The 22401-nt window shown below is 47.2% G+C and overlaps 1 protein-coding gene across 7 annotated transcripts in view; it reads left to right on the forward strand.

The window, feature by feature from the left end:
- The window catches only part of ACACA (acetyl-CoA carboxylase alpha), a 204061-nt gene that overhangs the window by 75521 nt on the left and 106139 nt on the right, over window positions 1-22401 (forward strand). For 5 of the 7 annotated variants that reach the window (XM_081172826.1, XM_081172824.1, XM_081172822.1 and 2 more), the window contains 4 exons: window positions 5509-5622; window positions 7161-7250; window positions 8349-8467; window positions 20496-20519. In XM_081172826.1, coding sequence (XP_081028952.1) covers window positions 5509-5622; window positions 7161-7250; window positions 8349-8467; window positions 20496-20519 — 347 coding nt within the window. The remainder of the gene's footprint in view (window positions 1-5508; window positions 5623-7160; window positions 7251-8348; window positions 8468-20495; window positions 20520-22401) is intronic. The other 2 variants (XM_081172825.1, XM_081172823.1) reach the window with 1 other exon arrangement.

Raw genomic sequence — 22401 nt, forward strand, 5'->3', positions numbered from 1 at the left:
ACTCGCAGCAGCTCTCAGGCCCCACCTGAGGATGCCAAGGGTCCAACCTAGGACCTTCTGCTTGCCAATGCGGTGCACTACCCACTGAGCCCTTTCCCAGTAACTCCAAGATAACCAGAAGCAGGGGTGGGGGAGCCTTTATCTGCTTGGGGACTATATCCTCCCACGAAAGAGCTTCTGGGGGTGTGTGGCTGCATGCCAGCAGCACACGGGGCCAGAGCCAGTGAATATGATGCTTCCCTTCCTAAAGGATTCTTTCAGCGTGTATTTTAATTATGGATGTTTAATATTTGGCTGGTTTTTGTATTTTGCAAACCGCTTAGAAATTGATTTTGGCATTAAGTGGTATTAATTAATTAATTACCGAAGGGTACGCACGCTGACATACACCCAAATAACCCTTCCAGGCAGGGAAGAGGCATCCTTGGAATTCAAGGGACAGGTTCTAGCTGGCCAGAAGCACTCTGTGGAGCCACAGAGCAGGGCTGGGGAGGGGCAATGTCCTAAGGAGTTTCAAGGGCCAGATACGGAGGACTGGGGGCCACATCTGGCTCCCAGGCCTGAGTTCCACCCCTTGCCCTAAATCAGGGGTCGGCAAGGTTTACCTCGCCTAGGCTGGTTCACTCCTGCGGAGATTGCTCCGTGGGCCAGATCGCGTCTGCGGTTTTGTGCAGTGCGCGGGGACTCGGTTTGGGGGCGGTTTATGAGCCATTTAAACAACCCCCGTGGCCTGCTTCTGGCCCATGGGCTTTAGGTTGCCAACCCCTTCCCTAAATCATCAATAACAAGTTGCATATTAATCAGTTTATCTGATCTCTTTGCTCAGGGGTGGCCCACCCTGTTGTGCCAGCGACACCTGGAGGGCACCAGCTTGGGGAAAGGGTGCAGTGAGGCTGCCAGTTCTCAGCACCCCCAACCCAAATATCTCATAGTGATGTCATGAGGTCAGGACTTGAGGTATCATGGGGCTGCCACACAGCCACAAGACCTAGCAGTAAAAAAACACCTTTTAAAAAAACCTGGAGCAATAATATTACCCCCCCCCCCGTGTTCTCCCAAGAAAATTGGAGAAACACTGGAAGTAGGGAGGGTGAAGCATATGTTTTCCAGAACGGTGAGTGAATGAGCTCCAGAAAAGTGAGCTTTTAAAATAAAGATGGTGAACAGTCATCTCCACCATTGCAAAACTCCTTGACTTGGGCCTTGAGAGGCACTAAGGGTCCCGAGTTTAAAGCTGCTGCCCCGAAGCCCTGTGGATGGGCCACTAAACCTGCTTCTCAGGGCCAAGGCCTGGGACTTGGCAACACCTCTTGCCAGGATGTGGCATCAGCCTTCCATGTGCGCAGATGCCGACAGGCAACACCGCCACCTTAGGACAGTATATTAAGAAACCCTGGTGGTGGTGGTGGTGGCAAATGGGTTGGAGGAGGGAAGGCAAGTGCACTGCTGCCTGCTTGGTTCCAGATAATCAACAAACTCCCATCGTTTCCTTAAGAAAAGCACCTAATGCAGCTCTAGTGCAGCTCCCAAGAGCATCATACTGTGCACTCTGCAAGGCTACAGTTTCTTGAAAAGCAAGAGTGTAGTGGCAGCAGCCAAGCAGCTCCTTTCTCATCAGGATTTGGACTGGTGGCATTGGGTTTGTCCAGCACGGCTGAGAACCAGAAGGCAGGAGGCCTTTGTGCTCTTTGGCCTTCAGCTGGCACCTAAGGCTCTGCCCAGGCACTTATCTGGAGGGGCAGGAAAGACCAACCTCTGTGGGGAACCACAGGTGGAAAGAGCCACCCCTCTCCTGTTTCCAGATCCTGTGTCAGGACTGTGGTTGCAAACAGGATGTCACGCTACCTTTCCTCCCTGTTCCTCCGGCTCAGTGTCCCATTTGCCTGCTGTTGTTCAACACCCAAATCGGAAAAGGGAAAACAAAAACCGCCAAGCTGCCTTTGGCCTGAGATTCTTGGAACAAAGACGAAATTCGCTGATATGCATTGCACCAACGAAGGAGCTGTGGTATCTCTTGAGCGTCTCTCGAGGGACTGATGGAAATCACTTGCCCCCTTTCTTCAGAAGGCCTGAAATAAAACTCTTATTTTGTGTCCCCCCCCACACCTCCCCTCTCAGTCCTCCCCCCTTACCAAGGTTATCTACCTTGGGTTCTAATTTAAATACCAGATGCACACCTGGAGAGTTCTCTCTTCCAGCCCATCTCCGTCACTAGTGGCTTTTCTGTATAATTAAAGTAGTGGGAGAGAGGGGAAAAGACCAAACAGGATCTAATTGCCTCACAATAATTCTCTTCCGCAGGTAGCTTGTCCCTCTCCCTCCCTCCCCAGTTCCCTTGCTCCCTTCTTCCACACTCTCCCCAATTTCCATTCAAAAAAGTCTTCCAGCAGGGAGGCTGGCTCTTTAAAAAAAAAAAAAAATCTTTTAGGTGAGGGAGGTGAATCTCTGCTTCCTTTCCTTTCTCTTAATTCCAGTGCATGAGCATTGAAAGTGAGCGGGTGTTTGAAGCCGCTCTGTGACCTTTTCTGTCTTCCGCCGGATTGCTATCCTCGCCCTTGAACTATTCAGAGTCACTGAACCCCTCAGTGGCACACTGGGGACTCCGCCGCCGCCACTCTGGCGGATGTCTTTATCACGCTGCTGTTGGCATCGTGGTGGCGTTTTCCCTCTGCCGCCGCCCCCGTCCTTTTTCCCCTTGCTGGCTTTGGGCTTGTGAAGCAGCTCCCCCCACCTGGGGCTCCGTTGTCCAAAAAAAGAGCCTGTATTCCTCGTGTTTTAGGAAGCCCTTCCTTGGAATCTGTGAGAAATCAGAGCTTGACAGGGTGGAATTTGGTCTCTGCTAAGGCTGTAAAGCGGTGTAAATGTGCTTGCCCTGGGAGGAGACCCCATCAAAAACAGCTGGACTCTTTTCTGGCCAAGCTTGGAAGGGGATAAAAATTTATTATTTATACCCCGCCCATCTGGCTGGGTTTTCCCAGCCACTCGGGTGGCTCCCAGCAGAATATTAATAATAAAAAAGCAATCAAACATTAAAAACTTCCCTAAACAGGGCTACCTTCTGATCTCTTCTAAAAGTCAGATAGTTGTTTATTTCCTTGACATCTGATGGTAGGGCATTCCACAGGGCAGGCGCTACTACCGAGAAGGCCTGGTTCCCTGTAAGCTCAGTTATTGCAGAGAGGGAACCGCCAGAAGGCCCTCGGCGCTGGACCTCAGTGTCTGGGCTGAACGATGGGGGTGGATACTCTCCTTCAGGTATACAGGACGGAGGCTGTTTAGGGCTTTAAAGGTCAGCACCAACACTCTGAATTGTGCTCGGAAACGTACTGGGAGCCGTGTAGATCTTTCAGGACTGGTGTTATATGGGTGGCATTCCCAGTCACCAGTCTAGCTGCCACATTCTGGATTAGTTGTAGTTTCCAGGTCACCTTCAAAGGTAGCCCCATGCAGAGCGCATTGCAGTAGTCTGATTAATGAAGGTTTTTTTTTTATTGGTGGGGCTGAGATCTGGATGCATGCCTTGCTGGATCAAATTACTTTACTGAAATAAAGTAATGCCTTGCTGGATGAAATTGAGGGTGGCTGAACTGAAGTCTCTGTGATCATCAGAAACACTGCAAGAAGACCTCTGGGGTATACCACTTCTGTCCATAGAGATTCTTATTTCTAGCCTTCACAGATAGGGCAGAGAGAGAGAGAACGATAACAAGTTGTTGCAGCATGAAGTGCCCCTGTTTCAGGTTTCCAGCTAGCCATTTCTGGGATACTCCATTCCCTTCCCTTTTCTTTCTAACAGTGGGCTGTACCCACCTGAGTTCTTTGCAGGGCAGGGGAAGGGCTATAGCTCAGTGGCAGAGCAACTGCCTTGCTGCCCTGCATGCAGAAGGTTCAGTCCCTCATGGCATCTCCAGGCAGGCAAAGATCCCTGCCTGAAATCATGGAGAGTTGCCGCCAGTCAGATTAGAGATAGAGGGGCAATGGCCTGATCCTATATAAGGCAGCTTCCTATGCCCCTATTTAATCCAGCTCTGAATTCAGAACCATGAGGACTGGGAACTTGCTTTAGAAGGGTGGAACATTTGTTTTGCGTGTAGGAGGTGCCAGGTTCAGACCCCAGTGGCACACCCCAGGTACAGCTGGGAATGGATGGCCAGTCTGTTTGGGCAGGTCTAAGCTGGCTTGACCTGTGTTCCTAATTTACTGGGTGATTTGCAGGAGATCTGCAAAACTTTCTGACTTGCAGCTTGTTATTTTTATTTTTTTTAACAATAGCGATAGCAAGACGGCTCCTTCCTCCACTTAAATTTGGCTGCTGAAATAGAAGAGAGCCAACCAAAAATTGCCACACAGTTGTGTGAAGGAACTGTTGAGATCAGTTTTAGTTCTTGGTACTGGAAACAAATGCCTAGATTCAGCATGCGCTTGGCTTAGAGATCGGTAAAAATGCCAAAGTTTTGGTTTCTCTCATTTGGTTTCTAATTTTTCCAGTAATAAGTTCAGTTCTCTACATTTCCACATCAATTCACAAATCCCCCATCCTAAAAGTAAGTTCTTGTTAAAATTTTAATCAGAATTTTAGTGCAGAGTTTCTCCAGAAATGCACATTCTTATACACTGTTTTGCCTAAGACAAACACATTTTCACAAAGCACATTTCCATATGTTACTTGCACAGTTATATGCATTTTTACACACACTTTAACCTAGTATATGCTTTTTTTGTACACATTGCTTGGTTGGAGAACAGTGTTTCAAAATTTGGCAAAGTGAAAATTTCGAAGACTTCCTGTGCTTTGGTTTGCGAATTGTTTCAAAGAGTGTAGACTTAGTTGGTCCCCTTCTTCATGTGAACTGAAACGAATTTCTCCCTCCCCCACCTGTAGCCCAGAGACAACCTGTTCTTTATTTTTGCACCTGGTTATGGTTGGTCGATCCAAGAATTCTGTTTTCAAATGAGGAAGAAAAGGCAGTAAATCCCACCAGCCTGGAATCTACGAAACCTCGCTGCAGAGTATCGCTCTGTCTCTTACCACAGGCTTGAAAAACATGCTGCACTCTACTCTACTTTTTACTTGCTGAAACTGACAGCAAGTCCATGGTGCCCACCCCCCTCCCAGTAGCCTGTCGCCCTCGCTTTCCAATTAACAGCTCCCCCTGCTCAGCCCGGCCAGGCAGACCATCTTTCCTGTGCAAAATCGCAAAGCCTGGTGAAACCAGGGCTCCAAATGTGCTGCTGTACGTGATCTGATGCACTTGCCCGGATGGCGTGAGCACGTGCAACAGACTCGTAGGGTCACCCTGGCTTGTCTTTAAAAGCTTTCTGGGAGGGGTGTACCCACTGTCTTCATAACTTCCGGTCAGTTATGAAGCTCTTGGCTTGGGTTTGGAATAGGTTCCCTTTAAGTTCAGGGCTGGACAGGGTCTTGAATCTGAGTTTGAAGTTCAACTTTTTAACCTTCCGGGCAGTCGTTAAATGTGCCCCCCCCCCCCGGTCTTCTTATCTCTCTAGGTCCTCATCGCTTCCCACTTGCCCTCTTACGAGCTGCGACATAACCAGGTGGAGTCCATCTTCCTCTCGGCCATCGATATGTACGGGCACCAGTTCTGTATAGAGAATTTGCAGGTATGGGCTTCAATTTTGCAGTAAAAAAAAAAAAAATGCTTTCAGAGTGTGGAAGGGTAAGAGTGGACCATCCTTGAAGGAGCTGACCCCTTGAGCATCGCTCCTGTCTGGAAGAAAGCAGGCTCAGAACACAGACTCAGGCAGAGATGTTGTGAGGGTAGGCAAGTCTGCTGTCTCTTGAATGATTCAGGCCCATCTGATGTGAAGATGGGAATGAATAACCCACCCCCAAGCAAAGGGTGATTGGGAGGAGGCAAGTCCAGACTAGGGAGTTATACAGAGAAGCGACAGGCAGGCTCCTCTGTAGATGGACTGCATGGGGGGGGGGATATTTGCATTGTGAGTGACTTGCATGATGCAACTGGTACCCAGTGCAAAATGGCTCAGTCCTGCAGAATTGATTAGGAGCCAAGGCTTGAGTTGGTTACCATACAGTGACATGGCAGGCTGCTCATCTTTGGATGAACACTCTGGACCAGGGTTTTCCAAACTTGGGTGTTCACCTGTTTTTGGACTACAATTTTCATCATTCCTGACCACTAGTCCCAGGGCTGGATTTAGGTTTGATGAGGCCCTAAGCTACTGAAGGTAATGGGGCCCTTTATATGTCCAGCTGTCCTTTCCCAACAACAAATTGTCACTGTTTTTTTGTGTTGAATATATGCTATATGGTAATTTATGGACCTAATAGATATCTAGAGCCATTTGCACATAACAAAATATGTATTTCATCTAAGTAATTGTTGAACTGAAATACAATTAAGAAGTAGTATATTAATAGTGAAATACAATTAGGAAGAAATATATTAATAATGAAATAATTATTAAGCTCTATCTTAAAATGATTTGTTATTCATAACAAACTTAATAATGCAAACACATTATTTTTTTCCTTTAGATTTTTTGGGGGCCCCCAAGAGAGTGGGGTCCTAAGCTATAGCTTGTTCAGCTTATACGTAAATCCAGCACTGACTGGTCCTGTTAGCTAGGGTTGATGGGAGTTGTAGTCCAAATTCAGCTGGAGACCCAAGTTTGGGAAACCCTGCTCTGGACTAACAAATGCCTTTAATGATTGATTGACTCCGGTTTGGAAGATACTGCTCTAATGAAAGCAGCATTGCAGATGACTGCTCCAAAATTACTAGCCCTCGAAGCTTTTTACTAGCCTGGGGGCTGGCAGGACTGGGGCAGGCGAGCGGGGAGGCAGCTACAAGCACTCAGTGCATTTCTGTGGAAGAGAAGAAGGTCCTGATTCTCACAACCTACTTGACTTCCATGATGGCTGCAGAGGAAAGAATGGAGCACTTCATCTTGCCTCAGGCAGCCTATTCACTCACCTACATCGCAGTGACTGCCAGGCAAGCGTGTGCTAAATGTGGTTTGAGGGAGGGGAGACTTTTTGCACCCAAATTCTTGCTTTCTCGTCTATACCATGTGTTGGACCTTGTCTTAGTTTTGAGGGAGGGGGAAAAGGTAAAGGATGTCCAAGATTTTAGAAAAACCTGCTTCTCCTCTCTGATTCCCTTCCCTATGTCTAGAAACTCATTCTTTCGGAGACATCCATCTTCGATGTACTACCAAACTTCTTCTATCACAGTAACCAGGTAGTGAGGATGGCTGCTTTAGAGGTAGGTTTCTTCTCATTTTAAAACAATTTAAGCAAATGTGTGTGTGTGTCCCCCTTCTGTTTCTCTTTGATGATGTTGATCTTCAATCCTTGCCCACTCCAGCATCTAGCACTTTAGAAAGGGTGGTGTCATCTTTTGGGTAGGGCTAGAGGCAAAAGCAACGCGGTTGGCGCTGTGGTCTAAACCACTGAGCCTAGGACTTGCCGATCAGAAGGTTGGAAGTTCGAATCCTCGCAACCAGGTGAACTCCCGTAGCTCGGTCCCTGCTACTGCCAACCTAGCAGTTTGAAAGCATGTCAGAGTGCAAGTAGATAACTAGGTACCCCTCTGGCGGGAAGGTAAACAGCATTTCCGTGCGCTGCTCTGGTTCGCCAGAAGCGGCTTAGTCCTGCTGGCCACATGACCCAGAAGCTGTTCGCCGGCTCCCTCGGCCAGAAAAGCGAGAGGAGCACCGCAACCCCAGAGTCGTCCACAACTGGACCTAACGGTCAGGGGTCCCTTTACCTTTACCTTAGAGGCAAAAGAGGACAGAGCAATCACTGTCAGTTTTACCTATTTACAGTAGGTTAGTGTCTACACTCGCTCACTCATCCCTCTGTCTCCTCCATCCAGGCAAACAAGAGGTGTTATTCAAGGGCACATTCCACCTAGGCAAAAGGACTCAAGTAGTGTGAGAGGTGTGGCCTGGGGAGAGTCCCAAGGGCCATACAGAAAGGCTTGGCAGGGCACATTCAGATCCCAGGCCTAAGGTTTTGCATCCCTGATGTGTGTGTGTGTGTGTGTGTGTGTGTGTGTTTGTCTATTCCAAATAAAATTCTACTGCAACTGGTTACATTCTGTGACCAGCATTGCTTTATTGCACAAAAAGTAAAATAAGAGGCTTGTATTTCCTAATTTTGCTTAACTGGTTTTGCTGTACTTGGTTATGGCTAGGGATTGTGGGGGATGCGAATGGCATTGCCAAGGCTCAACTCCCTAGAAATCCATCTTTAAGGTTGGTTCTGGTCCCTGTCAGGCGTGGAGGGACTTTGCTTTAAATGGCCACGTGGCTTTAACTCTCTGTGATAATCCTCTCCTCCTTCTCCTCCTCCATCCGAGGTGTATGTTCGAAGGGCATACATCGCCTACGAGCTGAACAGCGTCCAGCACCGCCAGCTGAAAGACAACACTTGTGTGGTGGAGTTCCAGTTCATGCTGCCCACTTCCCATCCAAACAGGTTAGACCCGGCTCGCATGTACCACCAAGGCAATTTGGAGTGGAGGGCAGTTCAGGGTGGGGGGTGGGGCACTGTGTATTGCTGGGGGAACCGGGAGTTTGAGACATGTTAGAAAACTGTCCAATGTGTTGGAAAATTGTGGCACAAGGGAAACCAAGAATGTGAACCATGAGCTATTTCGCAAGATGGAGGGCAGCATGTTGGGCTGGTCCACATGTCAGGCATGGGGTACTAGTGACCCTGCAGATGCATGTTCTGGACTCCAACTCCCATCAGCCCCAGCCAGCATGGCCGAAAGCTGGGGATGGTGGGAGTTGGAGTCCAGCAGCATCTGGAGGCTGCAGGGTTCCCCAGCATACATTAAAGTACTGATGTGTTTTTCTAAATATTTCCATGCGAGGAAATTTTTGTGTGGTATTGGGACAATCTTTCTCCACATTGGTGCAAACACGACCCACTTCCACGTGCAGCAGCTTTTGGTGCTAGCAGCAATATCTACGTGGCTAGCCCTTTGGCAGAATAAACGTTCAGCCTGCTCCATTTCCTAGCTAGTAGTTTTCTGAAATGTTTCTTCTCCTACTCTCCTCTTAGAAGTCTGTGGGGACTATAGTACAGCCCCTCCCACCTCCCAAAATTGGGGTGAATACAGAAGTAAGGAAAAAACAGGGATCACAACGAATTCTCAAACTTCGGTTTGATCCTGGCATTTCATCTTAATGCCAATGAGTTTTTAGAAGTCAGGCGGATAAACATTTTCAGCTCTAGGGTCTCAATTCCCTTATGGGCAACCATGTGGGTTCTAGTAGTGGGCGGGGCCGGAGATGAAAGTAGGCGGAGCAATGGGTGCTGCTCTTAATCTTTGTACCACAGGCTGCATTCCACCCATTCAAAAGTCCAAGGTTTCTGCACATGCCCAGGCCTCTCTTGCATCGAAACCACAGCAAGATGAATGATCACTGTCTAAGGGCTCATTCCAGCCAGAAAAAGGAGGAAGACACAGGGGTGTGTGGCCCTGGGGAAAGTCCCAAGGGTTGGATTTGGCCTCTAGCCCTAGACTTGCCTAACCCTGTCCCAAGGAAAGCTTCATCTGCTCTGCATAAAGGCAGAGCAAGGGAATGATGCTTGAAAGAAGTTAAAGACTCTTAAGAGAGGAGGGACTGATGCTCCTCTTACTTACATTTCCTAGCTGGGTTCAGTGAGGAAGGAAGAGGGGGAGAGTCCTGTCACTCGTTCAAAACCGTATTAAAATAATTGGACACGTTTCACTTTATTGAGGGGGAAGCGAAGTATTCCTCATTTCTCAGCAGACTATCCAGGCACAGTCTAGAATGCTGTGTGAGGACTGAGAGCACTTGAACTGTATCGCTTCATACTTCTAATGTGGGATGTTATTTTTGAATAGCTGCTAAAAAACTAGTACACCGAAGAGAAAGGTTCTAGACCAGCCTACCCCCTGAGGGGCTAGCTGTCTGCTTGTGGTGATTTATTTGTACACAGAAGTGAGGCTTTTAAAATGACTTTATCCATTGTCTTCCTATCTGAACTGGTCCAGTCCACTCTGTCACCTTGCCACCTTGTTCTGCCGCATGTATAGCCTGAACCTCACCCACTCGTGGAGTGGAGGTTGGTCGGTTTTCTGCCTTGTGCCTTGCGAAGAGATTGTTCAGTTGTTTCTCATTAGGGACACAATAGGCTTGGCTGACTGTGACCTGTTTACCTCTCTGTGTGAGGCTTATCCCCTTCCAGTTTGGAGGTGCACTCAGAAGAGCGGCCGCTGAATTTTCACAGAAATTTGTGAAACCCTTGTTGCTCTTTTCCACATCTTATCTTTTTATTTATTAAATTTATTATACACAAGATAACAGTACAGGGTAAAAATACAATTAAATAGTTAGAACAGAAACAAAATAAAACAATAACACCCCCCCAACTTTACAAGGCTGTAGGATATTAATCAGCCAAAGCCAAAGGCTTTTGGGGTGTAAGAACCTCTGATTTTTAACCGAGGAAAGAAAGGTTTGCACCCACAGCCAGAAGACCGAGAAGCCATATGAAGGCAAATGGAGCAGATCTGAGTCCTGCTCTGGTTGGGAACGTACTGGATAGAGGATATGATGAGCCTGCCTTATCCCTTTTCGCCCACCGGGTGCCACTGTTGATCCATAACCGATCCATGCGCACAAAAATAGCCACGAACCACAAGCCCCCCTCATTTTTTTGGGTGGGGGGTGGGGAGTGTTATTTTCTTTTTCCTTTGTCTCCCAAATATCCTTTGCCTTTTATTTCATCCTCCTCGTTTTATGTTTGGCGGGATTGGCCGGCGAGGGCCGGTCTCGGTTCATTGAGAATCCATCAGTACATCTCGTGAAACAGGGTCCTTCTCCCACTCTTCCCGCCCCCTCCCCCCGTCTCTCTCTCTCTCTCTTCAAAATCTGGGCTCGCTTGAAATGAATGAGCCCTCCAAGCCCAGCTGCACAAAGATCTCTCAGCAATGATATAAATGGGCCATTGAATTTGGTCTCATCTGTTCTCTTCAACTTGATAATATTTGCAAATAATTGCATGCTATTTTGGAGGTCCTTTTCTATAATCCTGGAGCCGTCTTCAGCTATCCACTCCCCCCTCCCCCTGTTTTCCTATCACTGATGTCACCCCCCTTTCCTCAGTTAATCCCCCTCTCTTTGAGAAAGCCTTAGAAATGCCCCACATCCATGTCATGGGCAAAGCTAAGGTGGAGAATCAACACCCATTGGCTAGAGCCATGAGGTCATAACTCCTGCCAGGTGGGAAGCGGGGGGGGGGAAAGGTCACCAAAGGTGAGATATGGAAAAGGCTGCACCTCCACTTACGGGTGCAGTGTGCTTCTGAATGCTGGTTGCTGGGAATCACAAGCTGAGAGAGTTGTTGCTGTGCTCAGGTCCTGCTTGCAGGTTTCACTTTGGGGCAGCTGGTTGGTCACTGCGAGGACACGATGCTGCACTAGCCTGATCTAGCTGCAAAGGGGTGTTAACATTCTTAGGTGTGTTGGTGACCAGAAGGGCAGCTCTGACCCTGCAGGGCCAGCCTTAAGTCTCCAGAATGCCCTCTGGTCTGCTTGCTGTTCCAAGCAGTTCCTTCATCTTGGAAAATAGGACGCTGCCCTTCCGTAATTGCTCCTCCACCTAGCTGAGTATTGGCTGCACCGGCTGGGAACAGCTCCCCAGGGTTTCAGGCAGGGTTTTCTCCCAGCCCTACCTGGAGGTGCCAGGTTGCCTTCTGCATGCTGAGCAGATGCTCTACCACTCAGCTACAGCCCTTCCTGGTATGGTTGGTTACCTAGCGGTTAGGGCTGGATGCATTCCGCGCTTAAAAATGAAAAGAGTTGAATTCTGCAACAGGAAATGTTGAATTATGCAAACCGAGCAGATTTGCATTCATTTATCTTACTGGTTTTGCGTAATTCTCTCCCCACCCCCTGCTTTTTTCTAGCCTCAAGAGGGGGGAAGGGCCCTCAAGTCTCCCCCACCCCTAAAAGTCTTACATTTCTCCAGGCGTTGTGAGATTTCGGCAGCCATCATCCCACCAACCTCTCTGCGTACCTTCCCGATCATAAGAAAAAGGAAGCGAGCCTGAAAGCTGAGAGTCTCAGGATGCCTGATTCTGTGCCAGCTACCGCACTGGGCGCTCCTGCTGTTGCACTCAGGTCCTGCTTGTGGGCTTGCCAATGGGGCATCAGGTTCGCCACCGTGAAAACAGGATGCAGGTCTAGGTGGGCCCACGGCCTGATCCAGCTGCCTCCTGGGAATCGTAGTGTGCACAGAGTGCTGCCTATAACTTTCTCCCTTGTTCCAGAGCTTGCTGGTAGCACAGGCATCAGGTCCCCACCTGGTATTTGTGGGCTCCAGGTTCAGAATCTGCTGCAGGTGTTTGTCCTACCTGTGATAGTGAAGCTTGATGTAACCAGGTCTTCCTGTGTGTCGAGGTTTAGCGCTGTTTTCATTCCTCCAGATTAAGCACATGGGAGGCTGACTTTTAGACAGGGTCAGACAATTGGTCCATCAAGCTGAGTATTACCAACACTGACTGGCAGAGTGGCTCTCCAGGGTTTGAGGCAAGGGACATTCCCAGTCCCACCAGGAGAAGACCTGGGCCTTCTGCACACGGAAGAAGTGCTTTGCCACTGAGCTCTGTCCCTCTGGGGGACAACCAAGAAATGTAAGACAGGTGCAGGAGTTAAGAGAGAGAGAGGGATTTGTAGTTTTTTTAAATCATCATCACCTTCATTCCTGAGAAACATAGGACGTTGTCTTATACCAAGTCAGACCACTGGTCTCCCTAACTCAGTACTGCCAGCACTGACTGCCAGCAGCTCTCCAGGGTTTCAGACAAGGAGCCCCATGCAGCCCTGCCTGGCGATGCCGGGGATTGAACCGGGAATCTTCTGCATGCAAAGCAGATGCTCTGCCACTGAGCCACAGCCCTGCCTCTAAAAACAAAGTAGGGTCCCAGTCCTCATGGCTGTGAATTAAGAGCTGATTTAAATAAGAAATCTGCTTTTATACTGACTCATATCGTGGGTCCATGGAGCTCAGTGCTCTCTGCAATGCCTACCATTGATTCCCAGGTTTCAAGGTTTGCTCCCAGCCCAACCTAGAGGTGTCAAGGCTTAAAGCTGGGACCTTCTGCATGCATTTGCAGATGCTCTCCCCACTGAGCTCTGGCCTTTAAGGGAAAGAGCTTCTAGAGCAGATGGCGTTCCCCAAAGGAGCAATGGCATCTTCCTTTCTAGAGAATGAAGCATTTAGCATTGCTTGACATTGAAACTTGATTCGGCATGAGCAAAATGCACCCCTTTGTTGGACATCAACCCTCAGCCATATAGTGGATTGAAAGGCAGGGTTGGATGTACTGAGTTTAAATCCTGTGCCCAGGCAAGCAGAATTCTGTGTCCTCTATAAATAACGCAGATGGGGCATGATTTTTTCCTTCCTTTCCCTAATTTTAGTTCTGCAACATTTTACCATTTGGGTTCTGCTGTTAGACCATGCAGAGGAGCAAACAGCTGGGTGGGACATGGGAAATCTTATTTAGCCACCTCTCTGCCTTCTGCGATTTCAGCAGATGTTGCTGGCACATTTTCAAGCAGGCATGAGGGTTAGACACTTGATATTTTTGAGGAAAGTGGGGAGCTGAAAGATTTGGGAACCTTCAGATTCGAAATGTGATGAATAACACTTCTTGTTATTCACCATATACAAACATGGCTGTTTATAATTTTATCAGTACAGTAGCAGTGAGAGTTTTATGGTTTTCTGGCTTCTGAGATACCCACACTTTTAAAAAGAGAAACCAATAACCTTTGCAATCATAAAGGTCTAGAAACTTATAAATACAATGAATGCTGAGATTCTCAGAATGCTGGCTGAATATTTGTTTGCAACACCCGGACTCTCACTGTGGGATGCAAAACCCTCCTGGTTAGGTGGTAGTTCTTTATTTAAAAAAGGAAGAACCTGTTTCTTACTGGTGCTGTAGATAATTGAGTCTCTTGTTTCTTGGAATGAAGCGAAACGGGAAAGTAGAAGACAAACACCACATAGCCCTTGCTATACCTGTCCGATCGCAGGGATCTGCTCATAAGTTTCAAACGTCTGGCGCTGTAGAAACATCTTAGCAGAGTTAAGTAGTTGGCAAAACAGCCTGCCTTCCATCAATCACTCGGCTCTTGATACGAAATCAGCTGTGGTGCCTTGTGGCTCTTAAGCTACACTGAAACCTGGAGGGATGAATGGGATTCTTGGGAGTGTATCATTGGGACTCTTGGGGTCCCTGCTCTTTGCACCCGGGGAGGGACACACCGTCAGCGGATGCAGGGAGGCGAGCGCTTCCAGGGACCACCTGTAAATCCCCATAGTTTTGTGCTGTGGGTTTGATGTTAATTAAGCAGCAGGTAGCCGTAATTTGCCGCCGCTCCCTTGGCTGGCCTGCTTGCGAGAGGGCAGCATTTGGAGGGGGCAGCCGGCGGAATGGAGCCGCCGGGATAATGGGATGCAAATTGGACAGCAGTGGTGGACTCAAGTGGGGACAGAATTCCAAACAAACGTTTTCTAGGCTGCTGAGCCCAGAGGTGCCTTTTGTGTCCAGGGTGCCTCTTCTGCAAGGCAAACCTGAGTTTCAGGCCGGCGGGGAAGAAAAGGGGGACCCAGAGGAAACGACCCACAGCTCTCCTGGGTTCTTTATGCCCCATGGGTCAGTTTCACTTAGGAATTGGGGGTAGGACTCAAGATCCGTTCTCCTGCCCTCAGCTTCTTCCTTTGCCATACGGAGGGAATCAAATGCTGCGGTACCTTATAGGGATGTTGTCTGACAAGAGCTTTATTACAGCATTGCTACATATTTATTGGACTCCTTTTTGGCCCAGACCTACAAAAGGTGTTGCCGTCCTTTTTATAACAGATGGCTTACAATGTGATATAAACAGAAAAACAAAAATAAGATGGGGGGGGGGAAAGAGAGGGAAAATCAGATTAAGGATCAGCTCTCCCCACCTCCCCACATATGAATGTTTAGCTGGGGTGCTCTCCTCCCCTTTTCCTTCCCTTCCCTTTATTAATATTTATTCACTCCCACCTGTATCCGTTCCTGATTACCTTTCAGAGTGACTCCCACCCATCAGCAAATCTTTCTACATGGCAAAACCTGTCCCAGTGCAGCGTTTTCATAGATTTATTTACAGCGTTTGTGTACCCTTGACCCTTTAGCCCCAAAGGCTGTCTGAATGGCTTACAGAAATGAGGGTTTTTTAAGGCTGCCCCTGCCCTTGGCTTCACAATCTTAAAAGACACGGCACATGAGGAAAAAGGGAACAGGAGGGAGGAGGGAAAAGCAAGCTCACGCACAAGTTCCTAAAAGTTAGCAGATCTTACAATGAACTTATATAGAGTTCCATCTGTGTAGATTCTGAGTGTCCAGCAGCTCATAACTGAAGTCAGTGGCGGCTTTCTCTCTCTTGCTCTCCCTGGAAACATAACCGATGGGTAGAGAAGTTGTCTCCAATATTATCTGGAGGGGTACAGGACTGGCCTGAACTATTGGGTGCGAATGGCTTATCTAGCCCAGTATTCTCTCTCTGGCTGGTAGTGGCTCCCAAGGCCTCTCACCCCAGTGCCAAACCCTGATAGCTGCTTGTGATAGAGGCATAGGAAGCTGCCTTATCCTGAGCCTGACCTTCGGTCCATCTAGCTCAGTATCGTTGACTCGGACTGGCAGCAGCTCTCTCAGACTTCAGACAGGGAGCATTTCCCGGCCCTACCCTGGAGAGGCTGGGGGTTGAACCTGGGACCTTCTGCATGCCAAGCAGATGCTCTAGCACCGAGCCACTGCTTTTCCTCTTGGTGGCTTGATTTTGATTTGCTCTGGGCATGATTGGCCCAGATCCTTTGGAACCCGAAAGGGGTTTACTTCCTAGGTTTGTGCCAAGTTGGTTTATGACAGGAGAGTTGGTGGAGGCTCCCCTTTCCTTCTCCACTGCCAGCGCATCATTCTGTACTCTTGCATGCTCAGAGCAGACAGCTTTGGCTGCAGATGGTGCTTTCGGAAGGGTCAATTACAACTGGCTGCACTTTTGAAGCAGCTCCCCCTCCGAGACCGTAAGCTCTTCTGGTGTGGCTCCCTTATCTCTCCCCCCCCCCCCCGGCCACATTTCACGCCACTGGTTCTTCTGAAAAGACCCTTAATTTGCCATCTTTGTGTGCTGAAAATGATAGTCTCCCTCTCTCCCTTAATATAGCTGCGAGGGTGGGAACCTCATCCTTTCGAAACATAAGCAAGGATGCAATTTACCCAGATAGCACTCGTGACCAGGGTGGTGGTGACCAGAATACCAACCCTTTTGTATGGGCCCTTTTTGCTGGAACGTGATGATGGGAAAGGGTTGTGTCGTGTTTGTGGTGTTGACTCCAGTTTGTGTTGTCTGCATTTTTTTGTGTGTTGGTGTTCTGTTGGCTTTCCTTGTCACGGTTTGCGAGTTTTGCATTGATTTCCAAGGGGAGAGCTGTGTTAAATCCAGATTAACAGGAGAGGCAGCCTTGTGGCACTTGCCACACTGACGCCAGGCTGGCCGCCAATGGCGCCAATGTTGCTAGACTACAATTCCCATCATCCCTGGCTACTGGCCCTGGTGGCTGGGGCTGATGGGAGTTGTAGTCCAGTAACCTCTGGGAGGCAGTGATGTATCTGAGGTGCAATTCAGAGAGGTACAGTGTGTCCCAGTCCAATGTTGAGTCTCTAGTAGCTGTTTCATCAGGCTACAGCTCGGAAGGGAAGAGAAAGAAAGCAGGACCACTCCATCAGCACAGCAACTTTCATTCCCACCTCTTGAACTTTTCCATCCCAGCTGGTCATTAGAAGAACTTGCAGCTAAGAACTTGAGCCTGAGTTTGCATATTTCCTCCTCCCTCCCAGTCCATTTTTCCTTTTGTGTGATGTCTTTTTTAGATTGTGAGCCTAATGGCACTTTTTGCTTTTTAGTGATTTCTAAGTCACTCTGGAAGCCCTTTCTCTCCCCCGCCCTTCCGAAGACTTGGATTAAAAAAACAATACAAACCTGAAGCAGTTTAAAGTCGTTCTGTGGCCACAGACGGAAGCATTCACTAGACAAGATTGTGCCAACACTCCATTTTGAGGAGTCTGTCTTGGCATGTCCCACAAATGGTTGTGTGAATAGCCCCGTTTCCCTTTCGAAATGCCTGCATTTATACATATATCTACTTGCCTGGAAGTATGCACCATTAAACTTGATGGCGCTTACTTCTGAGTCAACCTCTGTGTAGCATCGCGCTGTCAGGCAGAAAAAGTGACTGGTTTTTATACTTTGCTTTACTGCTTGGAAGCTCATTTTGTCACGAAGCGGTATATAAGTTAATAGCAGCAGTAATAAATAATAGCAATGGCATCGTTTAGCTACAAGCCGTAACAAAAGCGAAAGGAGCATGAATTAGTAACGTCTCCCCTAGTGGAAACCGGTGCAGTTTGACAGTCCTCAACTGCAACTGGATCACACAGCTTTGTTTTCAGCCTGCCTCACTGCCCCTTCCTTCATTGCTTGGCCTCCTGGGCGATGTTGTGGGGAGAAGGTGAGGATGAATGATGTTCTGGGGGTAAGAGAGCTGTTCCAGGGCCTGAAGGTCTGTCCAGTCTACCTGGAGCCCTTCCATCTTTAAGAACTGAGCTCAGCACTTCTAAATCAGAACATCAGAGGAGCCTGCTGGATTGGACCACGGGCCCATCTAGACCAGCCTCCTGTTCTCACACTGGCCAATCCAGTGCCTCGATGGGAAGCCTGAAAGCAGGTTCTGCACTCAGCATCCCTCTCTCTCCATGTGCAATTCCCAGCAACAGGTGTTCAGAGGTACGTTACCTCTTGAGAGTGGAGGTAGAAAATAACCATTGTGGCTAAGCGCCATCAGTAGCTTAGTCCTACTACATGAATTTATCTAATCCTCTTCTAAAGCCATCCAAATTGGTGGTCGTCACTCCCTCTTACAGAAGCAAGTTCCGTAGCTGAACTGGAAGAAGTCCTTTGTCTCTCTCTAAGTCTTGGAGCATTCCTGCCATCAGTGGAAGGATTCCCGCCCATCACCTAATTTGCCTTGGCTTCAGCTTACATCAGCTGTAAAATGGGTGCACTGCTAGCCTAATCTGGCTGTAAAGACCATCTTACGTGTGTGTGTGTGTGTGTGTGTGTGTGTGTGTGTGAAGTCTTTTGAGCTGATCTAATGACAAGATGATGGGGGTGGGTGCAGTACTGTTAATTGTGGCCAGCTGATTGTCTTTCTCTGCTCTTTTTTCTTTTTCGCGTGGGGGGGGGAGGGGAGTTAATATGACAGCCTTCCCAAACCTCACCCCCTCCAGATGTTTTTTTGGTTACAACCCCCCTCATTCCTGACCACTGGCCATGCAATCTGGGGCTGATGGGAGTGGTAGTACGAAAATGTCTGCAGGAAAGGTTGGGAAGGCGGGTGGATGGAAACTTGTTTGTTTTTTAAGCAACATGCTTTTTGATTTGCTCAACCAAAGAAGCAGCTCTTTGGACACCAGCCAGGCTAACCAGCTTGCTATTTTATTTTTTTGGATCAGGTGGAACTCTTACTTGCACAGACAATGAATAGATTCAAAGGTGGCACCTAGAAAGTCAGTGGGTTGTATCCAACTATATTTTACTCAGAGTAGACTCAATGAACTCAATGGACGCTAGGTTACCCATGCCCATTTTTTTATGTGGTCTGCTCTGAATAGAACTAGCATTGGCTAGAACCCAACTTGCTGCCCTCCCCAAAGGTACCACAATATTTTAAAATATACGTTGTAATATAGTCACTGGCTGCATCAGGACATCCAACTAAATGGTGGCTTAGTGAGATATGAATGAGCCTGGTCTCCCCCTGAGCTTGTGTTTCTCTCCTTCCTTTCTTCTTGCACGGAAAGGGGAAAGGAGTTTAGAAGCATACAGTTTTGGTTTTAACCACAGTTTGAAGTGTCTTCTGAACCTGCAACTGTAGTTTAAAATAACTGTAGTTACTTGGAACCAGGGGTGACTAACTTGTGACTTGCAGGCCATCTCCAGCCCCCTCAAAAAAGTTTGTGGCCCCCGAGACTCAAATCATTTGATTTGATTTAATATTAGCATTCCACTTTTCCAACGACAAATGCCAGGTTCAAAGCGGCTCACAACAATCACAATTTGTCATTTTTGCCGAGGCTCCCATACTTTTTAAAAAAATGAATTGAACCGTGAACAATGAATGGTTAAATATGTTTTGAAATAGTGTAGAACAGCTGATGGGAAAGGCTTTCAGAAGGCAGCCTTGAGAGTAATAGTTCTCACTGCCCCCAGTTTTGCTCCTCATCCACACCCACTATGACGTGTGGCCATGGGTCACCAAGGTCCTCAACCCAAAAGTGTTTGCAACCCTGGTTCATTTTTTTTTAAAAAAAATTGAAGTTGTTTTATATTAAACCATAATTACTGTTAGCTATGGTTTTGCCACTCCATATGACACAAGAAACAATGGTTAGCCAAAAGTGGAAGCAAAGGCTTCCAAACTCCTATTGGCTGTTTGGAAGGAGGAGAACAAGGAAGTAGCTCTAAGCCGTGGTTTAGTGTGACATTCAAATGCAGCCAGTGACTCCTGTTGTTTTGCACAGCACATTTTACAATATACATGTAGTGAAAATCTTACTAGAGCCCATGTGCCTTGCCACTAGTCCTTAAGAAGTTGGTTTAAACTGTTGTTTGTCATCTTAAATTCTTTATTTCTTAAATACATGGCAGAATGCCTCCCAGTGCAATTCTAGACATGTCTATTAAGAAGCAAGTCCTATTCAGCTTGCTCTCAGGTAAGTGGATTTAGGATTGCACATTTCATCCCTGATAAATGTGCCTGTGATGATTGCAATGGTGGCATTTATTCAAGGACTTTCTGCTGTGCCTACATATGTGAAAAAAATGTGGTTGTGTAAAACTTTCATCACACTGAAGTCCTGCTTTGAAATGAATGGGCCATCAAACTGGTATTTTCAACTGGACTTCAAGTGCTACTAACTCTGCAAATCAGGGTTTGTAACACTTAGGGTTGCATCCAGATAGGTATTGGACCCTATTAAAATTAATAGACCTAAGTTAATCGTGTTCATTAATTTCAGTAGGTCTACTCTGGCTAAATTTTTATGTTGTGGTATCTGTGAAGGGAAGAGCCTTAATAGTTTTGAAATGTGCCACCTTTTTTCTGCCTCACCTTTTTAGGATCCTATTTCCTCTTGTTTTGTGCTATTGGCTTAGGAAAATTATCTCATTTTTTTGAGTCCAGTCGGTCCTACCTACAACGTGCACCAAGTTTTTTGCCTACTACGAATGTAATCTTGTGCCTTCTGCTCCTTACACCAGCTTGAATGACAGTTCTAGATTTTTTTTTAATTAATTGATTTTTAATTCATTTTTACAATGGCTTTCACTAACAAACTATAACTAACTGTGGTTGTTTAATTACAGAGGGAACATACCCACGCTAAACAGGTACAGTAATTATCCTCCTTTTCAGATCTGAAAAAAATAATAGTTTAGTTGTTAGAAGGATGTATAGGTTTTAACTAGCTTCAGGTTTTAACAATCTTAACTTTTAATTTTTTAATAGTTTTTGGAATCCCCGTTCTCATCCCTCGAACCCTAACAAACCCTCCCCGTTTTGTGCTACTTTGCTTTCCTCCTCCTCCTCCAAACATGTTCCTCTGCTGCTGCTGCTTTTTTCTTTCTCTTTATGCATTTTAAAAGGCAACTTTTGCATGCTGTGGAACTTTTAACATCACACGCTTGTGGGCTTAGCTCCCCTGCTTTTGAAACATTAGTTCCAGGCCTCGGAGCAGTGCAATCTAAAAAGCCAGTCTGCTTGTCTTCTCTTATTCCTCTCCCTGTAACAAGATAGCCACGAACTTGCCTCCCTCCATTCGGGGTTAGTAGAAATGGATACCTTATTTTTGGCTGTTTTTCCACAGGAGATACCGAAAGCATTCTTCTTACGAATTTCCTGGACAGGCACCCATATTACGCATGCTGGGCTGCCATATTTTCCAGCTGGGATCAGGGCTTAGCTTTGCTTTGCCCCCCTCCCCTTTCCTTTCTTCTAGCCTGGAAGCTTTCCGGCACAGGGAATCGGGAGCAGGCCGTGTTTGCCTTGCATGCTCCCTTTCCTTTCCTAGTTTATTGAACTAGGAAATTCAGCAAACAACACCTTGAAATGAATATTTGCAAATCACACTTTTATATAAAATATCACAAGGTAGTATACCACCTAAAATACAACCCGCAGTGACAACAATTAAAAATAGCAGGCATGTCAGTAAAAGCACCTCAGGTTCAAAGGGCCTGCCTGAATAACGTTTTTAGAAGGCATCCGGAAAGGGGCAGGGATGGCTCCTGCCAAACCTCTATTGGCAAGGATTTCCACAGGGCGTAAGACCTGCCACACTAAAGGCTCAGCTCCTGGTGAAGGTCAGCTGGAGTTCAGGGGCACCTGTGGGGCCTTGGCTACTGAGGTGGAGCATAAGGAATGAGGTGGTTCTTAAGGTAGTTTGGGCCCGACTTGTTTAGGGCTTTGTGAATGAGCGCAGGAACCTAAGACCTGGCCTGATGGCAAATTGGTAACATGGACACTGAGGTCCAGCGCCAAGGGCCTGCTGGCGATTCCTTCGCTGCGAGAAGCAAAGCTACAGGGAACCAGGCAGAGGGCCTTCAAGAGGGCCCTCCCACCAGATGTCAAAGAGAAAGATAACTACCAAACTTTTAGAAGACATCTGAAGGCAGCCCTGTTCAGGGAAGCTTTTAATGTTTAATAGACTATTGTATTTTAGTGTTTTGTTGGAAGCCGCCCAGAGTGGCTGGGGAAACCCAGCCAGATGGGCGGGGTATAATTATTATTATTATTATTATTATTATTATTATTATTATTATTATTATTATTATTATTTATTTGGAGCGACGCATTGCCAGAAGCCTGCTCCTATGAGCAGCCTGGCCTCTAGCTGCATCTTTATTATTTCTATTATTAATTAAATTTGTATACAATGGAAACCTGGTTCCCGAACAGCTTAGCTGACGAACAAATGGGCTCCTGAACGCCGCAAACCCGGAAGTAAGTATTCCGGTTTGCGAACGTTTTTCGAAAGCCAGACATCCGTTTCAGCTGTTGGCGTTGTTCCCGGGGCCAATCAGCCAATCAGAAGCCACACCTTGAACGTTTTGGAAGTCGAACAGTCTTCCAGAACGGATTGAGTTCGCGAACCAAGGTACCGTTGTACTGCCCTTCATTTGCAGATCTCAGGGCGGTTCACAACATAAGATTACAGCAATATAAAAGCCGCAAGGTACATGGTGAATATAAAAGCAACAAGAAACCAATAAT

Source organism: Podarcis bocagei (genome assembly GCF_964188305.1).
Source record: "Podarcis bocagei genome assembly, chromosome: 15".
In the NCBI taxonomy this organism is placed as follows: Eukaryota; Metazoa; Chordata; class Lepidosauria; order Squamata; family Lacertidae; genus Podarcis; species Podarcis bocagei.